This window comes from Lipophrys pholis (assembly GCF_963383615.2).
Source record: "Lipophrys pholis genome assembly, chromosome: 14".
Taxonomy (NCBI): domain Eukaryota; kingdom Metazoa; phylum Chordata; class Actinopteri; order Blenniiformes; family Blenniidae; genus Lipophrys; species Lipophrys pholis.
The window spans coordinates 18,904,033-18,924,063 of record NC_137633.1 but is presented as its reverse complement, the minus strand read 5'-3'; the positions used below and the strand labels follow the sequence as shown (position 1 = coordinate 18,924,063).

General features: G+C 45.2%; 1 protein-coding gene across 2 annotated transcripts in view; it reads right to left on the bottom strand.

The window, feature by feature from the left end:
* The window catches only part of LOC308119563 (cysteine-rich motor neuron 1 protein), a 38,727-nt gene extending 19,731 nt beyond the window's left edge, over positions 1-18,996 (bottom strand). For both annotated transcript variants that reach the window (XM_080479647.1, XM_080479648.1), the window contains exons 1-4: positions 18,283-18,996; positions 13,650-13,811; positions 13,220-13,393; positions 3,498-3,740 (exon numbers count right to left, since the gene is read on the bottom strand). In XM_080479647.1, the coding sequence (XP_080335773.1) occupies positions 3,498-3,740; positions 13,220-13,393; positions 13,650-13,811; positions 18,283-18,580 (877 nt within the window). In that variant the 5' untranslated portion in view covers positions 18,581-18,996. The remainder of the gene's footprint in view (positions 1-3,497; positions 3,741-13,219; positions 13,394-13,649; positions 13,812-18,282) is intronic.
* Positions 18,997-20,031: the final 1,035 nt, after the last annotated feature.

Sequence of the window (20,031 nt, the reverse complement as noted above, 5' to 3'; positions counted from 1 at the left end):
GATCGCAATCCAATTGAGCATCTGAACCAAATCTTAAGAGGTGTAGTGGAGTCCATATCTAAAGGGATAATGGCTGTTTAGGCAGAAGAAGTAAGATTATAATGTAGGAAACTGCAGCATCTGAAGTTTCATATATTAAATGACACAAACCTGATCAAGTATTTCAACTGCGCAACAGCCCAATGGTATTATTAGATTCTTCTTTTAAATGTAAAACAGTGGCTTGGGCAACTCAACACCGTCAGATCTTAACTGGACGCACATTGGCTTTTTATTGGACAGGCCTCAAAATGTGGGAACGGCGTACTCTGGTTATGTAAGAGCGTCTTGGAGAAGAGTAAGTGAATGTGTTACACGGACGCAAGCAGATGTGGAGGCCATGGTTTCTATAAATGAGAGTGGAGGCAATGGCGGCATCTGTACACCATACTTCCGAGTGCAGACTCAAGGTGTCCGTGCCACTGACCTCACGCCTCCCAACTCCCCACACTGCACTCTGATACAAAGCAGGTGCGCCAGCTGAGTTGAAAGCAGTGCCTGGATTTTGTTGATCTTTTATTCTCCCCCTTCCCATTATTCAGGCTTTTTTGTCTCTTCCTCACTACTCGCTGTCATCCCTCTCCGTGTGCACCAAAAATAACTAAGCGGGGAAAATGCAATCAGTGCTTTAGCTGACCGAAATGAAAATGGGTTTTTAACACTCACAGAAACAGTAGAAAGTCACATGAGGGGATGCTCACGTGTGATTTCTGCAAAGTCTGTTCATGGTAATTATCAAAACAACAGCAGAGTTTAAATTCCAGTCATGCCCTGTGATGTTCGACTGTCTTTAAAGGTAAACAGATGGGTCATGTGATAATGGCCTGAAGCATGTATGAATCATCCATAATGGACTCTCATTCAAATAGAGGCATGTAAAGAAAAGTACTTTTTTCACCTATGAAATACTGATAGCGACCAACTTCACAGTGATCACTTTAGAAAGAGGGTGTCAAACTTCATGGGCCACCTAGTGTCCAGTTTGATAGCATAATACTCTATAAATCATCCATCCATTCATTTTCTATTCTACTTTAACCAACATAGGGTTGCATGGGACCAGAGCCAGCCCAAGCTTACAATGAGTAAAGGCAGATAATTCCAGGGGGTAACTCAAAGAGGCCAGGGGCAAATACATTTCCGATGATGAAGCGGGTTACACAACCTTCACAAAGTTGCAGGTCTGATCCCACATCGCTCCTTATCCATATGGTGAAGCGTCTATAAGCAAGACGCTCCCAAATTGCTCCTAATGGATGGTTGAGGGCAGACGTCACCGTGAAGGTGTGAGTGAATGTGATTAACAATGTGACGTGCTCCAAACTTCACTCAGAAAGAGTGCAGATTAGAATGATGAGTTACTCCACTGTGAGGCGAGACTATTGACTATTGGGGACGGTGGCCCAAAGGTTAGGGAAGTCAATTTGTGATCGGAACATTTGCAGGTTTGGATCCCACTGTGGCTCAATGAACAGGATACCATAACAATCCACTACTCCTCATGTATACTTAAGGTGAGCTATGGCTAAGATGGGTTAAATGTGTGTGTGTGTGTAATTTTCACCAGGGGATCAATAAAGAAGGCTTTCGTAATATTATCCCAGAAAAATAGGTCAGACCTCAAAGCCACAAAGTTTCTTTTGAAAGAAATGTCAGTCAAAGCCTGTCACTTTATGTAGCATACAGAATCCTTTTCGGAACCCTTCAGCACATTTTCTCAGTCATCACAATAATGCAGCTTTTATGCCAATGCTATTTCATGACTCACTTTTTACTGTTTGGTTCTGGGTTTCAGTGTTGCGCTATGCCGCTCAACCAGTGAACAAATTAGTCATACCAATTACTTTTATGAAGCATTTGTAGTTAAATTCTTTTTGGAAATTATGACATTATACAAATCAGTGGATCTTCTTGCGGAGCGGGTCTGGCTCCTGTGCCTTGTGGGTGACACAATCAACAAAGTAGACATAAACGCTTGTCACTGGCCCTGCCATATATCAACCTCTGAGAATAGGACTGCACGGTTCCCACAAAGCCAAGCTGAGTTCCATGTGATCCATTACTGAAGTGACTTCACTCTTATTGCTTAACACCAGTATAAATCTCAGCAGAACACATGAAGTACCAAACTTGGCCTGAATTCACGGCTCGCTGCAGGGGACGATGTCGATAAACAGCCAAATAAGATCATCTATGACATCAGGTCAGGACGGTCCTGCCATGTCGGCTCTAACGTGCAGATGCAGCTGCTGGACAGCCAATCGTGGCGTGGAGACCATTGTTGATGCAGGCCAAAACACACAGGTGGAGCTTATTGAGTGTGCAGTGGAAACAAGTTCATCAGTCCAAGCCTCACAGCGGATGCATTGCGGGGGTTTTAATTTAATGTGTTCCATTAGAGGAAAGGTATGGCATCTGAAAGCAATTCAGACTTTTTAAAATGTTTCATCTGCAGCCAGTGCATCTGAGGCCTACGGGACAATGGTACCAACCACGGGGGCCTGTGCGTGTCCCCGTCGCTGTCTGTGGAGCTTTCTGACACGGCGAGCAGTCATGCAGGTCCTAACGGACAGTAGGAGAAGCACAAAAGGCATCAAGCCCTGGGCCCAAAGAGCAGCAGACACTTGTTATCAAAACACTGATCCCATGGCCCCCACGGCTGCCATTCAGCTCCCGCCGGCCTGCCGGACTCGATTACCCTCCCCACTGACAGACTGGAGCACATAAAAAGCATTCCCATCAATGAACTGTTGAACCTTTTCCCTTTGGACGTGTGACCAGACAGGAACCCTTTGACACTGCACTTCTGTTGAGCAAATTCATAGCCTAAGCACTTTTCTGGTCACTGGGCCTGTTAAGTCCATTAATTCCGGGACATAGCACTCATTTATACATGTGGAGGGGCCAGAATGGGAATTTGTTCTGTTGGTAAAACAGGGAATATTTGTTGAGAGGGCAGAGTAAACACACCAATACCACAGGTCCCCTCCCTGCCTTCCTGACTCTCCTGGCTGCTTCTGTGCCACGGCACAGGCACGGTCAATTCTCTTCAATACACCTTTAAAATCTGCCCTATTTGATCTCTCTCATTCAAAAATTGAGAAAACGTTGCACAAGCACATTTCACGGCAGCCATTGACTCTTCGAGGCCTATTACATGAGGCATTCCTTCAGGCAGTAGAAATATTTATGAGGGACAACCTTGAAAAAAACTTTTTTTAACAATGGTTTTTAACTCTGGGAGGCCTTGGCACCACCTGATACAAAAGCCGTAGCAGTAATTATCCAATCAGCAACTTTGCCTTTTCTTCTGGACATTTGATCAGCAGGGTGAAAAGCCTTAGTCAGAGGAAAATAATTGCCTCCCCAGAAGCAATGATTCTCACACCAACTGTGCAAATTGCTGTTGCCAGTGGGGGAACAACCAAAGTGTGTAGTTAGCAGTTCAGTGAAATCACCTTTCTGGCACTCGAAGACGTCACAGCAATCTCCTGGCTGCCCGCTGGCCTGATTGAGTGTAACCGGGTGCTGTCCGCTCGGGCACTGGGGCTTGTGGCAGGCACGGACATCACAAGTGCACTGCGGCGGTATGGAGGGGCAGCAACCAGCAGGCGGGGTGTAGCTCTTGGTCAGGACTGAGCCCTTGGGGCAGGAGGGTACCTGCAGAGCTGGACACGTGACCCCTGCACACCTCAGCTCCACTGTTAGAGAGAAAAACAGAGAAAATGCATGCATTGTAAGATGTGTGCAGAATTCGGGTATTTCAAGTACAACAAATTAAACATTTCAGTATATTGTAATTATTCATCATGTAATACCAGCAGGAAAGTGTCAGATATTGAAGGATGCAACAAAGGATTTTAAGCAATTACACAAAGTTTTTAAGTAAAACTTTAGTTTTTGTGTGTCCGTTTACACCACAGCGGTGCTTGGGGCCACTGAAAATGAAACATTTTGAAAACGACTTTCAACGACTAAAACAAATCATAGGCACTGCGCATGCACACCATGGATGCAGTAAATAGTTCTTCTGCACACCAGCGAGTAGATGGACATTAACAACAATAGCGTCCTCAATATCATGACTCCCAGTCCACATTCTCCTGGGGCTTGGTAGTTTTATAGTTGGGAGTCGCCTAGAATAACAATCCAACAATCCAACTTGTCTGTCCATATGAATGTCCGTGTACACGCCATTGTTAATGTTTATAGCGTATTGTTCTCTGCACGCATGTGTGTGGTTTCATTTAATTTAATTTCAACTCATGGCCCATCATGAAAACTGCATCTTTTTCAGCAATTCTGCCATTTCCATCATTTTCAAAACATTGCCATGTAAACGCCAAACTTTTCTGAAATGTAAAAATGATGCATTCTCACTTGAAATGTTGCGTAAACGGGGCCTAAAAATGACCTTTAGTGTAAAGAAAAACAAATGGTTGCGATGGAAATGATAGTGTGGACGCTGCTTTCAGAGCAAATACTGATAATACAATACAACAAATTTTTTTGTAATAAATGTAATTCTGTACAATACTGTGTTTTACACGAGTCCGACAGAAGCTGTGCAAACCTTTAATTCTTCAGTTTTTGCTTTGACAAGATTCAACAGTAATTCTTCTGGAGAGAGAGAGAAAGGTTTCTTTTCTCTTCTTGCATTTGTATATGCATGTAAGTGCATGAACTGCTTCCTGACAGCGCCAGTCGAGCCTCTTAAGAACAACGCTACTCGTGTTACGGACCAAAGGCCGAGTTCGCACAGTTACCCAACACAAAGTTTGTGCGCAGTCATCAGATCCCCACTTCAGCGCGTGACAGCTTCACAGCACCGTCAGTTAAGTGAGAGTGCGGCTCTCTCCTGACACGACAAGTCTCTCTCCCGTGTCCCATCTGCGGGGGCCTCAGATCCCACCCAGGGTGCCTTTGCTGGCTCACAATTCAAAGCCCCCATCAATGCTCTTAAACCCGTCATTAATTGCAGCCAATCTTCAACAGAGCTCTCCTTCTTGCCAGCTTGGAATCTCCCCTTCAGTTAGCATACCAGGAGGTGTTTTGTCTATTCATCTGCAGAGCCAACATAATAGCTCTGATACCCCTTGTTAGGGCAGGGTGGGGGGAGGAGGAGGTGCAGGGATACTGGTAATCTGGGCAAAGGGGCTCAGAGGCTCAGGCGTGTATTTTGGAGCCGGTTCAGGAAAAGAAAAGTGGAGCGCCCCTCTTTACAGGCACTGTATGAGAACAGTAGCGACCTTACAAAGGTTGGATTACTCAAACCAATAGGACGTGTTTATTTTGGTTCTCAGTGTTGCTGTAATGTACACAGGACAGACAGAAGAGAGGCTTTGTGGGAAGCAGATTCAGATCCTGAACTATAATTGTCAATCACCAGGTAATTTTCCAGATCCTCTGATTGAGCCACTTCAAACCTTGACGGAAAAAATTTGTAAAACTACATGGCACTTTTACCTCGTTGCAATTTAGTTTAAGTGGTCAACCATATCTAAAGAAGAAAAAAAAACCAGCCTTACAAGAAGGTTAACCTGAAGTTATTTACTTTAGAGAAATACTCGACAATCTTTTAATACATCTGGTTTTTGGGGAGAGGAGAGATACAGGCAGCGATTGCGTAACAGTGCTCGGGGGTTTTGGTAATGTTTTCAGAGGCTGGGTTCAGTTGATGGTCTTCCCAGACTGGCGCTGGCTCCACGCTGCAACACGAGTCTCTCAGAGGATGTGCCTCATCTCCGAGATTTGAAAACCAGTAAATAGATCCTTCTGAGTTTTGTCCCCAGATGGAGAAACTCAAGCAGCGAGCAGTTGAGGCTTCAAACTCCGATAATGGCTCCGCTATGCCAGTCTTCAAATCCAGATCCAGGCCCATGAATGAATCACTGGGTGGACTCTGTGTTCTGACCTGATGCTCTGCTGGCATCGCAGTTCAGAGACCGTTTGATGTCTGTTGCCCCTGAACAAACACGTAGGAAAGGCTGAGACTGTGACTGCTGTCTTCTGGAGGGAGGAGGTAACATAACTGACAGATGAAATTGAGGATAAGGGAAATAGTGATTTTTTTTTCTGGCTCTGGATAAATAGAGCAGGAGTGTGAGGTATCTGTTCTGTACTGTTTACTCTAGCAACCTGGGAACAGTGAGGACCGCCACAAAGCGCTCATTGATAAACCTCGTAGCTGAATAGTGTCGTAGAAAACGAGGGAAAACCCCCATATTAAGCGAGGCTACAACCCTTTTAACGGTTTTTGGCCTAAACCCTGGGCTGGAGTTAAATAAACTTCTGTTGGGAGTGCTGATTGGCGAACGTTTTACTTCCAATAAAGTCTAGCCCAGTCTGCTGCTGCTCAGTTGAAGACTGGTTTGCATATGAAAACCTCAAGCTCTTTAGAGGCACAGAAAATGCCCTGGGACAATCTTGCACAAGGTTCTGCACTGAAAAACACTTTCTGTGCATTGTGTGTATCCGAGAGAAGGCTGATTACTCTTTCAGTTGTGATAATGGCTGGGGTTAGAGTGCGCTGGGAAAAAGCAGCTGGCAGACACACCATTGTCATTCAAATGAATAGAATTGTATCCATCCGTGGAAACACTCCAACCCTTGCAGGTCCAATTAATTTAATTTTTTGAGCTGGCATAATTAGAAGCACAATAGGCAGACAGAGGAGGGAAAGAGTCAGCGGTAAATGGATTTTATCCTGCGCTGTTTGTGTTCTGTTAGCATAAATGACTGTAATTAGTGAGTCATCGACCGCAGAATCAATCTTCGTATCACAATGGTGGCCATACTCCAGCTTGCACAAACACAAAAGCCCCGATTTAGTATGCTTGATAAATTCTCTCTGCAGAATAGGCAACATGTACTCTTTTATGACTGCAAGAGAGCAAAGAATAGAAAACCTTTGACCTCCATGTACAGCCTGGGACAATATGGCTGTATGACTGTATGTCACACAGGATTACACATGCATGCACGCACACACACACACACACACACACACACACACACACACACACACACACACACACACACACACACACACACACACACACACACACACACACACACACACACACACACACACACCTGATCTGGTCTGGTCTGGAAAAGGTGAGATGTAGAAATTGCCTCATTACCACAGAATGACCTCTTTGGTAAACAATACATATTTCTGGCATTTCTGTGACTCATTGAAGAGAGAAGGATCCTCCATTCTGAATGGGTTTTTTCTTCCCTTCAAACCTTGGTACAAGGAGGGCAGTCTTTCCCCAAACCCAAGCGGCTCAACCAGGCAGAGGAGGCTGTGTTGACAGCCTGAGTTTACTCATGGAAAAAGCGCACAATGTGAGTTCTGTTCACCGACTGACTTTGGAAACAAGTCAGCGGAGAACAAAGCTGTCTCAGTCCGGCGGCCCTCCGTGGGTTTCTGGTCTGTCCTCAGGTTTTGTAAAGTTGCTCCGCGATGGGACACATCAGGGCCGTCTCTCCCGTAAAGCTGTGGGGGCCTGGCCTGGCGCCCACCAGCAGTTACCAGCTGAGAAAGTCTACATTGTTTATCGTGCGCACGGGCGTATATATGTGTGAGTGCCAAGAAGCAGGCCGTGGAGGGGGGTCCAGGCCAAAAGGCAGGGACGGTGGTCACCAGGTAGAAAAAACACGGTGGAAACTTCACACCGTGGTCAGAAGCTGGAGGTAGCTGGGCGTCGGCACGCAGCCGGCCGGCAGCTCCGCGTCTGCTGGCCTGCACGCTTCGTCTTCTCGCTCTATGGCTAAATATTTGCAGATGAAAAATGTGATCTCAGTGTCCCGGGTAACACCGCTGCAGCTGGGAGTGAATATGTTTGGGTGAGGTCATGAGAACGTCCACGTGTAGGTGAACATTTGCTCAGCAATATATGCATGCGTGTTTGTGTGCACACAGTAAATGTACATAGCATGTGTACATTCCATTGAAAAGGGTTGAGGGATTTCTAGCAGGCTGGAGGAACTGTCCCTCTACTGTATATGTTCTATAGCTACGTCTGGCGCATTGCATTGCACATAAAATAACGTTGTCACGTGTACTGCCCCTCACTGAAGTGCAGGAACACATCTATGGGAGAACTGTAGTGTCGACAGCTGTTGAATAAATTGTGGAAATGGCTGTTTAAAGTTATGTATGGATTTTGGCCACTGGGATCTTTTTCATTCAGGGAAAAAGAATTGAAGAAGCAATGAGCTTGAGAACATCACAAGTTGGCTTTAAGGAGCAGCTGAGGTTCTTTGATTTATTAATGGTTATGATTGAACTGAGGTCGCAGGGCTGGATTGTGTCAATAACGTGAGTAAGATCTAGATATACAGGATGGACTTTTGTGTGTGTGTGTGTTTGTGTGTGTGAGTGTGTGTGTGTGTGTGTGTGTGCATGGCTTGGCATTTCCTGCTGCCTGTTTTGGTTAGTGGCTGACCAATAGCAGTGAGTGTGTTGACAGTAAGCCCAACATGCCTTCAAGGGAAGTTCTTTGTCCCAATAGCCACACAGGAGTTTTGTGTTCTCTTTGAAATCACTCTCTACACACATAAATGCAAGCGCACTGGGGAACCGGGGAGCTTGCAGGGTGCAGCCTTGGGGGCCACAGCTTCCACAGACGGTCCAGAAACACTCGGCTCTGAGACGTCTCGTGCCCCTGCCAGCCGGTGGCGGTCTGACTCGGCCGGTAATAGGCCTGCCACAAAGAGGCTGCAGCCAAGCAGAACAGACTGACCTTTCACAGGGGCACAGAGAGGCAGGGCGGAGTTGGCACAGGTGGGTGAACAGCTCTAGCGAAGCCAATGTAAATTTGTGCTACATTATTGTAGTGGCAAAATATGTCCAGCATCTTGTTATCAGTGAGCAACAGCAGGGGAATTCCTTCATAATGGCAGTTATGGGCCTTATCATGAAAGAAATATGTAAACTATCCTGGACTGTAAAATTACCAAACACCACCCTACTAAGACCCTAGGGTCTGGACACAAATACCTCAACAAAATGGTTGGCCACTGTTGTGATTTCCCATCTTCCTGTGTCTGCCTCCCCCCCTCCCCTCCCACACTTATCACATCCTCTTTCCTCTCGGACATGTGGGTAATATGTCTAGCGCACCATGTTGCTCCTAATTGAACGTATGCAGCCAAATGACATCAGCCAGTCGTGCAGCAGCAGCAGACCCCAACAAGGAGTGTCATTAAGCAGTCAGACATCAGCGGCGGATGAGACGTTGAGTTATCGCAGAGCGCAGTGAGTCACGGAGGAGAGACAAAGCGGCGAGCTCCCTGAGTGACTCAGGGAGAAAGTGAAACAAGACAAAACCACTTCCATGTGTGAATTCGCAGGTCTGTGTTCGGGCTTGTGTCAGAAATGCATGGAGACAAAGCCCACTTTATTGTTCTGATGTGAAGACAGGAGCAATTAGTGGAGCTCTCATGACGTGAGAGTTCAGGACAGGTTTGAGTCAGTCATTTAAAACCCTTTTCTTTTCTTTTTTTTACGGGGAGATTCGCCAGAATGCCTCCAGGAAAGGCTGCAGATCCCTTCTACAAGATCTCAATTACCGGAAAATGACATGGCGCGTAAGAGTTTTCCCGCTCATCAACATACAAAATCTGTCTTCTAAATTAAAGCAAAGGGTTTAAGTAAGTTTACACGTCTTATCAACATTTTCTTTGATGAATGCAAATCAAAGGTTTTCAAGAGAAAACGCAAACATTTCATTGTGTTTTCGGTGTCCGTTTCCATGACAACTGTGCTCTGAGCCACTGGAAATGAAACTTTTTTAAAACAGCTCCCAAGGCAGAACTTTTCGAAAATGCTCGGACTCTGGGAAAAATCGGGGAAACGCAACTTTTCTGAAATGCTGCTACTGTGCATGCGCACCACGGCCGTGGTAAATACTTCTTAGATGGACAACAACAACAATGTTTGCCTCCACAGTGTCATTACTCCGAGTCCATATTCTCCTGGGACCTGGTAGTTTTATATTTTACAGTCAACGTAATAACAATCCAACTTGGTCTTCTGTCCATACGAATGTCTGTGTACTCCCATTGTTAATATTATAGTGTATTGTTCTCGGCAACCACTGCTCTACAGACAACCAGAAGCTGATGATGGACTCCAACAGGATGGAGCAAATTGTCTCCTCACCACAGAGTCCTGATCTGTGTGCAGAGGAAGCTCCTGATGACAGACAAAGGAAAAATCTCTGCAGAGACATCTATACAAACAAGATAATCATCACATGCACAAACGCAGACATGCAGGCCCACTTGTGTACATATGCATGCTCAGTACATTGCATGCGACGACGTGACGCCTCAGAACATGCTGGCATGCACATGCTGGCATGCACATGTGCGCGTCGCTCCGCATGCACATGCACATTCCTTAAGATGTAACAGATGTAACGCACTCTGAGCTCTTACTTAATAAGTAAGGCCATCAGTGGGGCGGCTGTGTGTTGTGGTGAGAACTCATAAGCTGCTCAAAAATGTTGTTTACAGTTTTCACTGGTGTAAGTTTAAACTGTCATCCACCGCACTCAGGCTTTGAGGTGAAGGGGTAATAAAACACGGAGGAGCAGTTGTCTCTTTCTCTGTAACACTACACTTGATGATATGTCTAAACAGCGTGTTTGATGCGTACACTTCCTGTGGGATTTACTGTAAAAAGACAAACACGCATACAGCTGTACAACTGAGAGTCTGGAATGACCCCACACTCACTCGCAGACTAAATAAACTCTAATATGTCTCCATGGAATGAAGCCAGTTCCACTGTTGACTTTCTAAAAATCAGTTCTTCATCTCGAAATGTCAGCAAATTGCAATGAGAGCTCGAACCATGATTATCAAAGGAGGAAACCCAAAGCAGTCAGAGTCACATGGTTTGGGCTTAATCTTTTCATTACCGCACCAACTTGGTTTTTTTGTTATTGGTTTTTTCACACATTTTCCAGTAAGATTTTCCAATTTTCTGGCTTTAAAAGACATTTCACGATACATTTAGGTTCATTAAGTTCACTCAGTGGCGGGGAGAAGGACAAAAGCTCGCTTGAGCTTGATTTTCAGTATGAATACAGACCGTGAAGACGGGGTCTCACGATCCCTCTGACTTTTTGGGCTTTTAGCAGGAGGTGTCAGAAAAGTGACCACAGGGATAACTGGCCTGTGGCGGCCAAGCGTTCATAGCGACGTTGCTTTTTGATCCTTCAAAGTCTTTCCTATCGTTGTGAAGCAGAATTCACCAAGCGTTGGATTCTTTATCTACTGTATTCAAAGATTCTCTTTTTCCTCTTACACAGACAAGTCATTTACTTCCTGCACCTGAAAATTGCACTTTATACTGTTTTTTCTCTCTTAATTTGCTACTTTTTAAAACCACAATAGGCAAAACCCTTTTTCTTTTACTGTTAATAATAATATTAATAATACTAATTATATTAATAATAATAATAATATGTTATTTTAAAAGCTGCCAGTTTCCGTTGAGGAGGCTGACACAGTTGCTACTCATCAGCCTTCCTCTCTGACAAAGACCATTTTCCAGCTAAGTTGCTGTAGGTTTAGACCAGATTCACACGACAACTATTGAAGTGAAAAACGCATCGTTTTTGCGTTTTCATTTAAGAAAGGTTTTTTAGTTTACACGGGAATGTCAGAAATGATGAAAACTTTGTAGTCAGCATGCTAGGCCACAAGTTGGTGCTGTTGTTTGTTTTTGTAAACCACACACACATGCGCGCAAAGAGCAATAAGCTCTAAACATTAACGATGGCGAGTAAACAGACATTTGATTGGACAGACAACCAAGTTGGGCTGTTATTACGGTGACTCTCAGCTATCAAACGACCAGGAGTCATGACACACTGTTGCTATTGTCCATCTATGTCTATCCATGTGCAGGAGAACTATTTACTACGCCCGTTGTGCACATGTACGGTTGCAGCGTTTCCCGCAGTCTCCGTGAAGATAGAGCCCAAGCATTTTCAGAAATTTGCATTTCCCCCCGATTACACAACAGAATCAGAGCATTTTCAAAAAGTTCCACCTTGGGGGCTGTTTTTAAAAAGTTGTGTGTTTAGTGGCTCCAAGCACCATTGTTATGTAAACGGACTCCCAGAATGAGACGAAAGTTTGTCTTCTCTAGTTATACATTCATATTAATGAATACTGAAGTCTGCAGTGTTTGGATTAACTTGCTGTCTAATATCAACTTGATGCTCGTCTCTGCCCTGTCTATCTCTAGTCCCTAAAATCAATCGGTACAAGCTGAAAGCTCCACCTCTGAGTCTGGCTCTGTTCTGGTAAAAGGGAGTTTTCTTTTCCACTGTCGCCTTTGCTTGCTAATGCTAATTGCTGGGTTGTTTCCCTGCATTTTAGTTGTTGTAATTGTTGCTATATAAATAGAACTGAATTGAGCAAGTGTTTTCTTAGAAAGCAGTAATTATCCACTTTGGCTCTCATTGTCAGTTTCACACATTTTCTTCTCTTACTCATAGCTTTTCTTTGCATAGCATTGATTACATTCTTTTATGTTTTCCACTCGGTGCATGGCATCCAATGTACTATGAAAAGCCTGTGACACATTCCCAGGCAGACTGTGATATAAAGCAAATATTCAAACAGAGTATAAAACGGGCACACTTGACTTCTCCTTGAGGGCGACTGTTTTTGTTCCCCCTCTGGATACTCGGGTTTCCTCCCGCTGTCCAAAAACATGTATGTGAGGTAATTACTGACTATAAGGTGTGAGTGTGTGGGAATGTTTGCCTCACACTGTGATGGACTAGACTGCTGTTTCCCTTTAACCAACAGATTGGCTTCAGCTTCCTATGACCACAGAAGATGCCAAACCATTCACACAAATCTTCATCTTTGTAAAATAAAACACAATCAAGACATAACATATTTAGAGTAACAATGTTCTTGTTGATCATCATATATAATAAACTGACGCTTGAGGAATGTCGTGTCTGTCTTTTAAGTAAATGTGACAGGTCCAAGAAAAGAGTTAAACTTCTGCATTTCACTCAATATGAATGTTCCTCATTAAAAACTGCAGTATAATTGTAATCATGTGGGGTTTTGTTTTTTTCCCATACGTGGCTGCATTGTGGTTGTCATTTCCAGTTGCAGGTCTTTCGTAGGTTACCTGCGGCTTCCTGGCACTGGCTGCGGTTGATGTAGGCGAAGTGGTGGTGGCAGCTCTGAGACTCGCACACGCAGCCCTCGGTGGTCAGGTTACAGCCGGAGAACATGCATGCCGGGTTGGACGGCCCCACATACTTCTCCCTGTGTCGGTCCCGGTGCTCGTGCCTCCGACCATCTGAAACCCAGCCGCCGACACACACACACACAAACCACAGTCGTCAGTGAGTCACAGACAATGGCACCACTGAAGGGTGAGTAAAGAACCACTACAGAGGTCTTCGCATGTGTGTCATCACTATGATATGTAAGTAGCATTAGTCACCTCAGAGCCACATCTGTTATGGATTAGCTCCTCTCAATGGACAGCATTATTCCCCTGAATTTGGTTTCTGCTTTCTGTAAATCAAAAGAAAAGCAATGTGAGGACTCACCTGACTTGCTGGACTTCATGCAGGTTTCCTGGTCCGGGTAAGTGAAGGAGCCCAGGCAGGAGTGACGGGCATCACATACACACTGTCCTCCGGCTCTGTCGCAGCCCGCCAGCAGCGGGCAGCGCTCATCCTCGAGGCCCGCCTCTGGATGGCCCGGAAGTACTGCGGAAGAACAGATGTCGAAACATGATTTCTCACGTTTGTCCATTTTAAATGTGAATCTACGAAAATCGGACGAGTTTGGTGGCGAGTGAGTCGGCTTACAACCTCTGCCATGACAAGTCATGTTGACACGGCCAAAGCCGAAGTGACCAGTCTATTTCTGGGCTGCCATTCCTCCTCCCTCCTTGTTGTGCCACACCATTTGAGCTACTGAGCCCATTTGTTTGCTTTTGTTCCACAGCATGGGGCCCTCCCAGGGTTTCAATCACCGCAAGCTCCTGCAACGCCTCTTCTGAACTAAGGCCATTTGCACCATACCCACATATTGTTCATTGTCCCAGTGAGCCTCAGCCCCTGAGATGGCATCTCCAGCTTAGCCCAACTTGGATGAAACTTTACGGTTAGCAAGGAATGTGCGTCACATTAGAGCCGTGTGAGCCGAATATCCACCAAGACGCTGGGATTAAAGGGCCCCAACGTACACATTACCCATAGTGTTCCCTTCACATTCATGCGTGAATAAACACATATCTATTCCCCCAAAATGACCCTGTTACATAGTCGTCCAAGAGTGGCAGCAGAGTAAACAGGATGAGACAAACTGTTACATGGAGTAAACCATTCCCAAGCTTTTAGCTCCCAGGTCCCACATCAACAACATGCAACTGTGATTGGAGCTTATGATAATACGGTGGCTTTCTTCTCCCAACAGCAGCAGGACATGGCACGAGAGCACAAGGTGTCTGCTCCAACACTGGCAGGAGAACTTAAAGTAGTATGGACCCGACGAAAGCCGATAAAAATAAGTCCTCGACTCACTCAGTGAGGGGTCGGAGAAACAGTAAAGGGCTGAGTCAGAATGATTGGAAAGAAATGGAACTCCCTGGCTTTTCTTTTAAATGCAGCTGATAGTAATAAAAGGGAAATGCTGATTCACAGTAACTCAAAACAGACCGTCAACAAGAGAGGGGAAACATCTCTTACGACACAGTGGTTTTCAAAGTGTGGGGCGAGCCTCCCATGAGGATGCCAGAGAGTTTCAAGCAGCAGCAGAAAACAAAATATGGAGGTCAGAGATATGCCTATTCCAGAGCAGGATTTTTTTTTGTTTTACTTTTGAGATAAAAACAAGAACATCATTAAAAGAATCAATTATTTTATTTCAACACATATTCTAAGAATATTGTAAAGGTAATTTAGCAACATTGTCTTTTCATTTGAAAACGGTGAGTAAACAGGGCTTTCGATGGCTATAGTCACAGAATAAGCTTCAGTGCAAAGCTATTGACAGTTGCAGACTATATATAACATCTGGCATTCAACTAAACATTATGTTTGCTCGACAATGAAGCATATTCAGTGGGGCCACTGTGAGGTTGAAACAGTCTTTTAAATACCCCTGTCCTGCAATGATGACATTCACAGTCCAAATTAATCAATGCAGTTGCAAAACAAAACATTAACGTGAAAGATTGCTTAAAGCTCTTTACCCTTCTTAAACACTGCCAGTGGAAGCACTGAAGGTAACATTACCTTTAACCCACGCAAAACCGTGCTCTTAATAGCTCTCCCAGACGGCCTTTGAGCTGGCAACGCACAAGCAGCCTTTTCAATAACCCACACCAATACTTTCCCCGCGATTTCCTTTCACCTTAAAGTGATCCTCACCTCCACATTTTTTCCATCTTGAGGCTTTCCTGTGCCTGGGAGGGTATTTTCATTTGAGATGGTGGTAGCGCCTGTCTGTGTGGGGTGCTAAATTTGGCTTGTAGTAAAGGAGGTAGGAGTCAAAACAATCAATGGAAGCTGGACACTGGAAGCATTGTTTCATTGGCTAACTTTACTCGACCCCAGTGAGACGCAGTCTGTTTTGTACCCTCTAACCTTGTCATATAGTCTAGCCTGGTTATCGGCTATCTGGCCCGGCATGACTCGACTAAGGTCTGTGCCTTCATCCTGGGGGGATTCCTCGCTGAGCCACTGAGACTGCTTGTCTTGGCATCCAGAGTCTGGATGGGAAAGCTGACCTCTAGAGGCCCTATGGCTGATAGCGAGCTAAAAAGGAAGTCTTTGAAACGTTAGATAATACCAGAGGAAGGGAGAAGTAGAAGGCATGTGAAGGAGTGCATTGGACATAGCGTCCTTGTACGACAGGCATTCTGTTACATGGTATGCTAAGTGTCTCGGGGGCTTGAAGAAACTTGGCGTGGGAGGGCAGACACAAGAGTACAATGAGGAAAATTAAAAACAAATCATTTAATGAAGAACGGCTGATTTGACATGACTGTGGCAGGTTGAGCGCTGAAGCAGACGCGATGAGGTGAACGGGCCGCATCACCTCTTCGCCGAGCAGGTGCCTTCATGCCTGAAAAGCTGTCACTTTTTCTTCAGGTTTTACTGAGGTTTTTTTTGTCAGCCTCACTTCTTCAACGTCAAATTCCCTCATGAGAGTAATTCATTCTAAAAGCTAATTGTGTTTTTGGCAAGCTGTACTCACGTCTTGGGTTTGACGCAATTATTCTTGGTTATCAGACCTTCAAAATGAGGGAAATTTACAGTCAACTTAGCTTGAAATTAGATTTTCAAAAAAGGAAAAATCAATGAATGATGATTAGAAAAACTTTTTTTAGGTGTGTGTCTTAACTTGTGATGTGTCACCTGTATTGTGATGTGTTCGCGTCCCCCAACAAACAGAACCTGACCACCCACAAAATCATACGGTGAGCAGAAAAGTAGGGGATCAGAAAAGCGGAAACATTTACCCCCTACTCCTGATTGCCAGTCTAATCACTTTAAGACCCTTCCAGCTTGAGGAGGGAAATCTGGGATCAGCCAGCAGCAGCCTGCCTACTGTGGCCCCTGAAAACACACTGGGAGGTGTTGATTTACCCCCACCTAGACCCTCTGGGATATTGTGCCTGTGTGTGTACGTGTGCCTGATTTACGGGTCAGGAGCATGCTTGGAGGCCCCTGGAGCTGAAAGACCAGAGGCATGACTCAATCAGAGAAGCCATTAGATCTCCCGCTCCGTCCAAAGCTGTTAATTTGCAGAGGAGATGTCCTCCAGATGCCAGCCTAACCTGTGGATGAGGTTCAATAATCAGCAGTGTCTCCTGGGATGGCTCGGGGCAAGAGACCCCTGGAAAAAACTTGTGGAGATGTAGCTGGACCACCCCCACTGAGAGATGATGGAAGGGTTGGGTCAAGAGATCCAGATGCCCGCTGAGAGCTGCTTAGGCTTTACAGTCCTGTCAGTCCTCTTCAATCATCCCGAAACAGGCTGGACGAAGTGCAGGTGGAGGAGCCCGGGGGGTGCACTTCCATTGGTTATTTGTTCCTCCGGGGGGGAAACCGTTGCTACCTATTGCAGTCTCACCGAGGAACCTGACACCATACACAAGCCTTTGAAGTTCAGAAACCTGTGCGCAGAATGAGCACGTCTACTGTAAAACAGCCCAGCTCTGCTTGGCAAGGACTGAGCCATGTACTGTGAATACGCATGATCGCAAATGAAAATCTGCAGTTGACTTTTGCAATTATACTGTCAAATTCAGAACTGAGGCTGATTCTGAAGCTACTCAATACACACACAATAAAAAAAACAAACAATAAACATCTAATTCATTTCATAAGAATGTGTCCCAGGCTTAAAAATACAATCAACCACATGACAATTCACCCTTATACAGATTCACACAAGACCTCCAATTCTTTTTTCTTTTCTTTGAGGGGGTTTTGAAGTAAAAGGAACAGCACTCACTAGCAGGCTGAAACCTCGTGCCAACTCACTGCTGCCAGACAGTATTGTCACACGTCTGAGCTGAGAGTGAATGAAGCTTTGAGGAGGAGAAAGAGCAGTTGAACACGACTCCTCTGCTGGCAGTCAAAAGCCCCCCAGACCTGGGGAGCAGCTCCAGGCTGCTAGAGACAGGGTAAACACTGACACAGCCACTGCAGCAGGCTTAACTGAAGTCTGAATGGTGATGCCTTCAAGCACCTTCTCACAGTACTGGAGGGCTGCCTCACTGAGCAACTGGCACATTCAAGGTTGTTGGGTGTGGGCGGCATGGTGGCGTTTTAGCAACTCACAGTGAGAAACTCTTGCTTTAATTCTTCACATTATGTAGAGTCTGCATGTTCTCCCTTTGCATAAGTGGGAGTTTTTTTTCCAGGCAAAAAAACAACAAAAAACGGATTAATTGGTGAGTCTGAATTGTGTCAGTGTGAGTGTCTGTGATATAGATTGTACAATTTCTTCTTCCATGACCCTGAATTGGTATAAAGGATAGATAGTGTCTCTAAATTGGCTGTAGGTATGGACGGACGGATGGATGGATGGATGGCATTGAACGTGCCATGCTGTTTTCAGTCCATCCATCCATCCATCCCTGGACTGAAAACAGCATGGATCGTTCAAACCATAGTATATGAATGCATGCCCAGTATTCCATACATGATAAGGTGTACTCACCTTTACATACTCCGATCTCAGGGATCGCGGCAGCTCCGGTTTTGTTGACAGACGTGCAGGTCAGCCCCAGGGCGCAGTAGCCGTGCGCCCAGTCCTGTCCGCCACATGGCTCCCACTCCAGCCGGGCGCACTGATCGCAGCATCCGCACGGATCCCTGGCCAAGGTCCGGCCGCCCTCACAGGAGTGCGGGGCTTTGACGGGACAAGCCCGGAGGTTACACGGGGTGCACTCATGCGCTGAGAGCGCACGCACCAGAAAGATGACATTCAACAAGACCACGGCGCATTTGCTGAACATTTTCCCCTTTTTAGAAAAAAAACCCTCCTTCAGTAAGTTTTTTTTTTTTTTTTTCCTTCGTTCAGACGACAAACCACATGAACACGCTGAGACGCACACCGCTGGACGTATCTCCAAAGTTGTCTTCTTAAAGTTTGGAGCCGAGCCTGCCCTCGGGCGCGCAGCTCATTACACACAGCAGCTCACTTCAGGAGCGGACGCACAACTACCATGGGACACAAGTGTGCGGATGCGTTTTCAAGTGGCAGCAATATCCTCACACAAAGGTTCAGTGTGCGCAGGTAGACGCGCGTCCCACACGTCTCATCTGCGTTAAAAAAGAATGGAAGAATGAAAGAAGGAAATCCAGAAGCGTCGCTGTGGATTCCGGTTCGGGTTCGCCGCAGCTGACTGCCACACGCAAAAACGCGATCTGAGACCCAAATTGACATGCAGGCATATAGAAATTAGCGGTGCACCCCTCCCCCTGACTGACACAGGCACCAACCAGTCACAAGGAACCAAAGGAGGCAGGATTTCAAACTGATTTATCGCCACTCGGCAACTCGTCTCTCTGTGTTGCGCAATAACGCAACTTTGAATGTGGATGTAAGTTTCCTTTTATACACTGTAGTTAGGACTTATTCTTTTCTTACTCATTATGTGGTTGTTGTTCTAAAGATATATGAGTCAATTTGCCATTCCATGAATTACATTATTAGGTGAGATGAACTGTGAAGCTAAATTACACACATAAGAATGAATAATTACATCACAACAAACAAATAGTAACGCATTGTTTTCAGTGGATCCAGGGAATTTTTAAGTGGTAGGGGTACACAAACAATTAAAGCTGACACTCTCTCTTCAAATTTGACACTAAATATAAATGACCTATTCCGTTAGTCAGCTGCATTCCGACTGCAGGAACTTTCCCCAAGTTCTAGGAACTATCACAGGAACTTTATGTATTTCAGCTGTTGATGTCTGCAGTCCTGAATATTATCTGACAGCAGGATGACTTCTCACCATATTGTTTTGTTCAAACCCCCCCCCCCCCCCCCCCCCAAGATAAAGCACTTAAGTTTTTTGGGATTCATGTTGCTCCAATTGCTCATCTCATCTCATTTTGATAAAACTTTTTGGATTACAATCATGCACTTGCATGTACTTTGGGCTTTATTAAGGTTTCCTTGTATCACTTAGCTGTGACTATTTGTAAAGAGGGTACATGTGACTTCTTTAAATATTTTGAGTATCAAATCAGCATGAATTTAGCTTTATTCAGGATAAACCCTCTCATGCAAGTTATTACTTCAAATGCATTTGCTGTGTCTCACCTCATTAGTTCTTTTTAATGCTGTAGTCGAGTCTGTCACAGCCTCATGAGCCAACACATTTGGCCTTATCAAGGCTATATATCGTTCCACAGCTTTACCTTCTGTGTGTGTGGCGCTTCCTGGTGTCTGTAG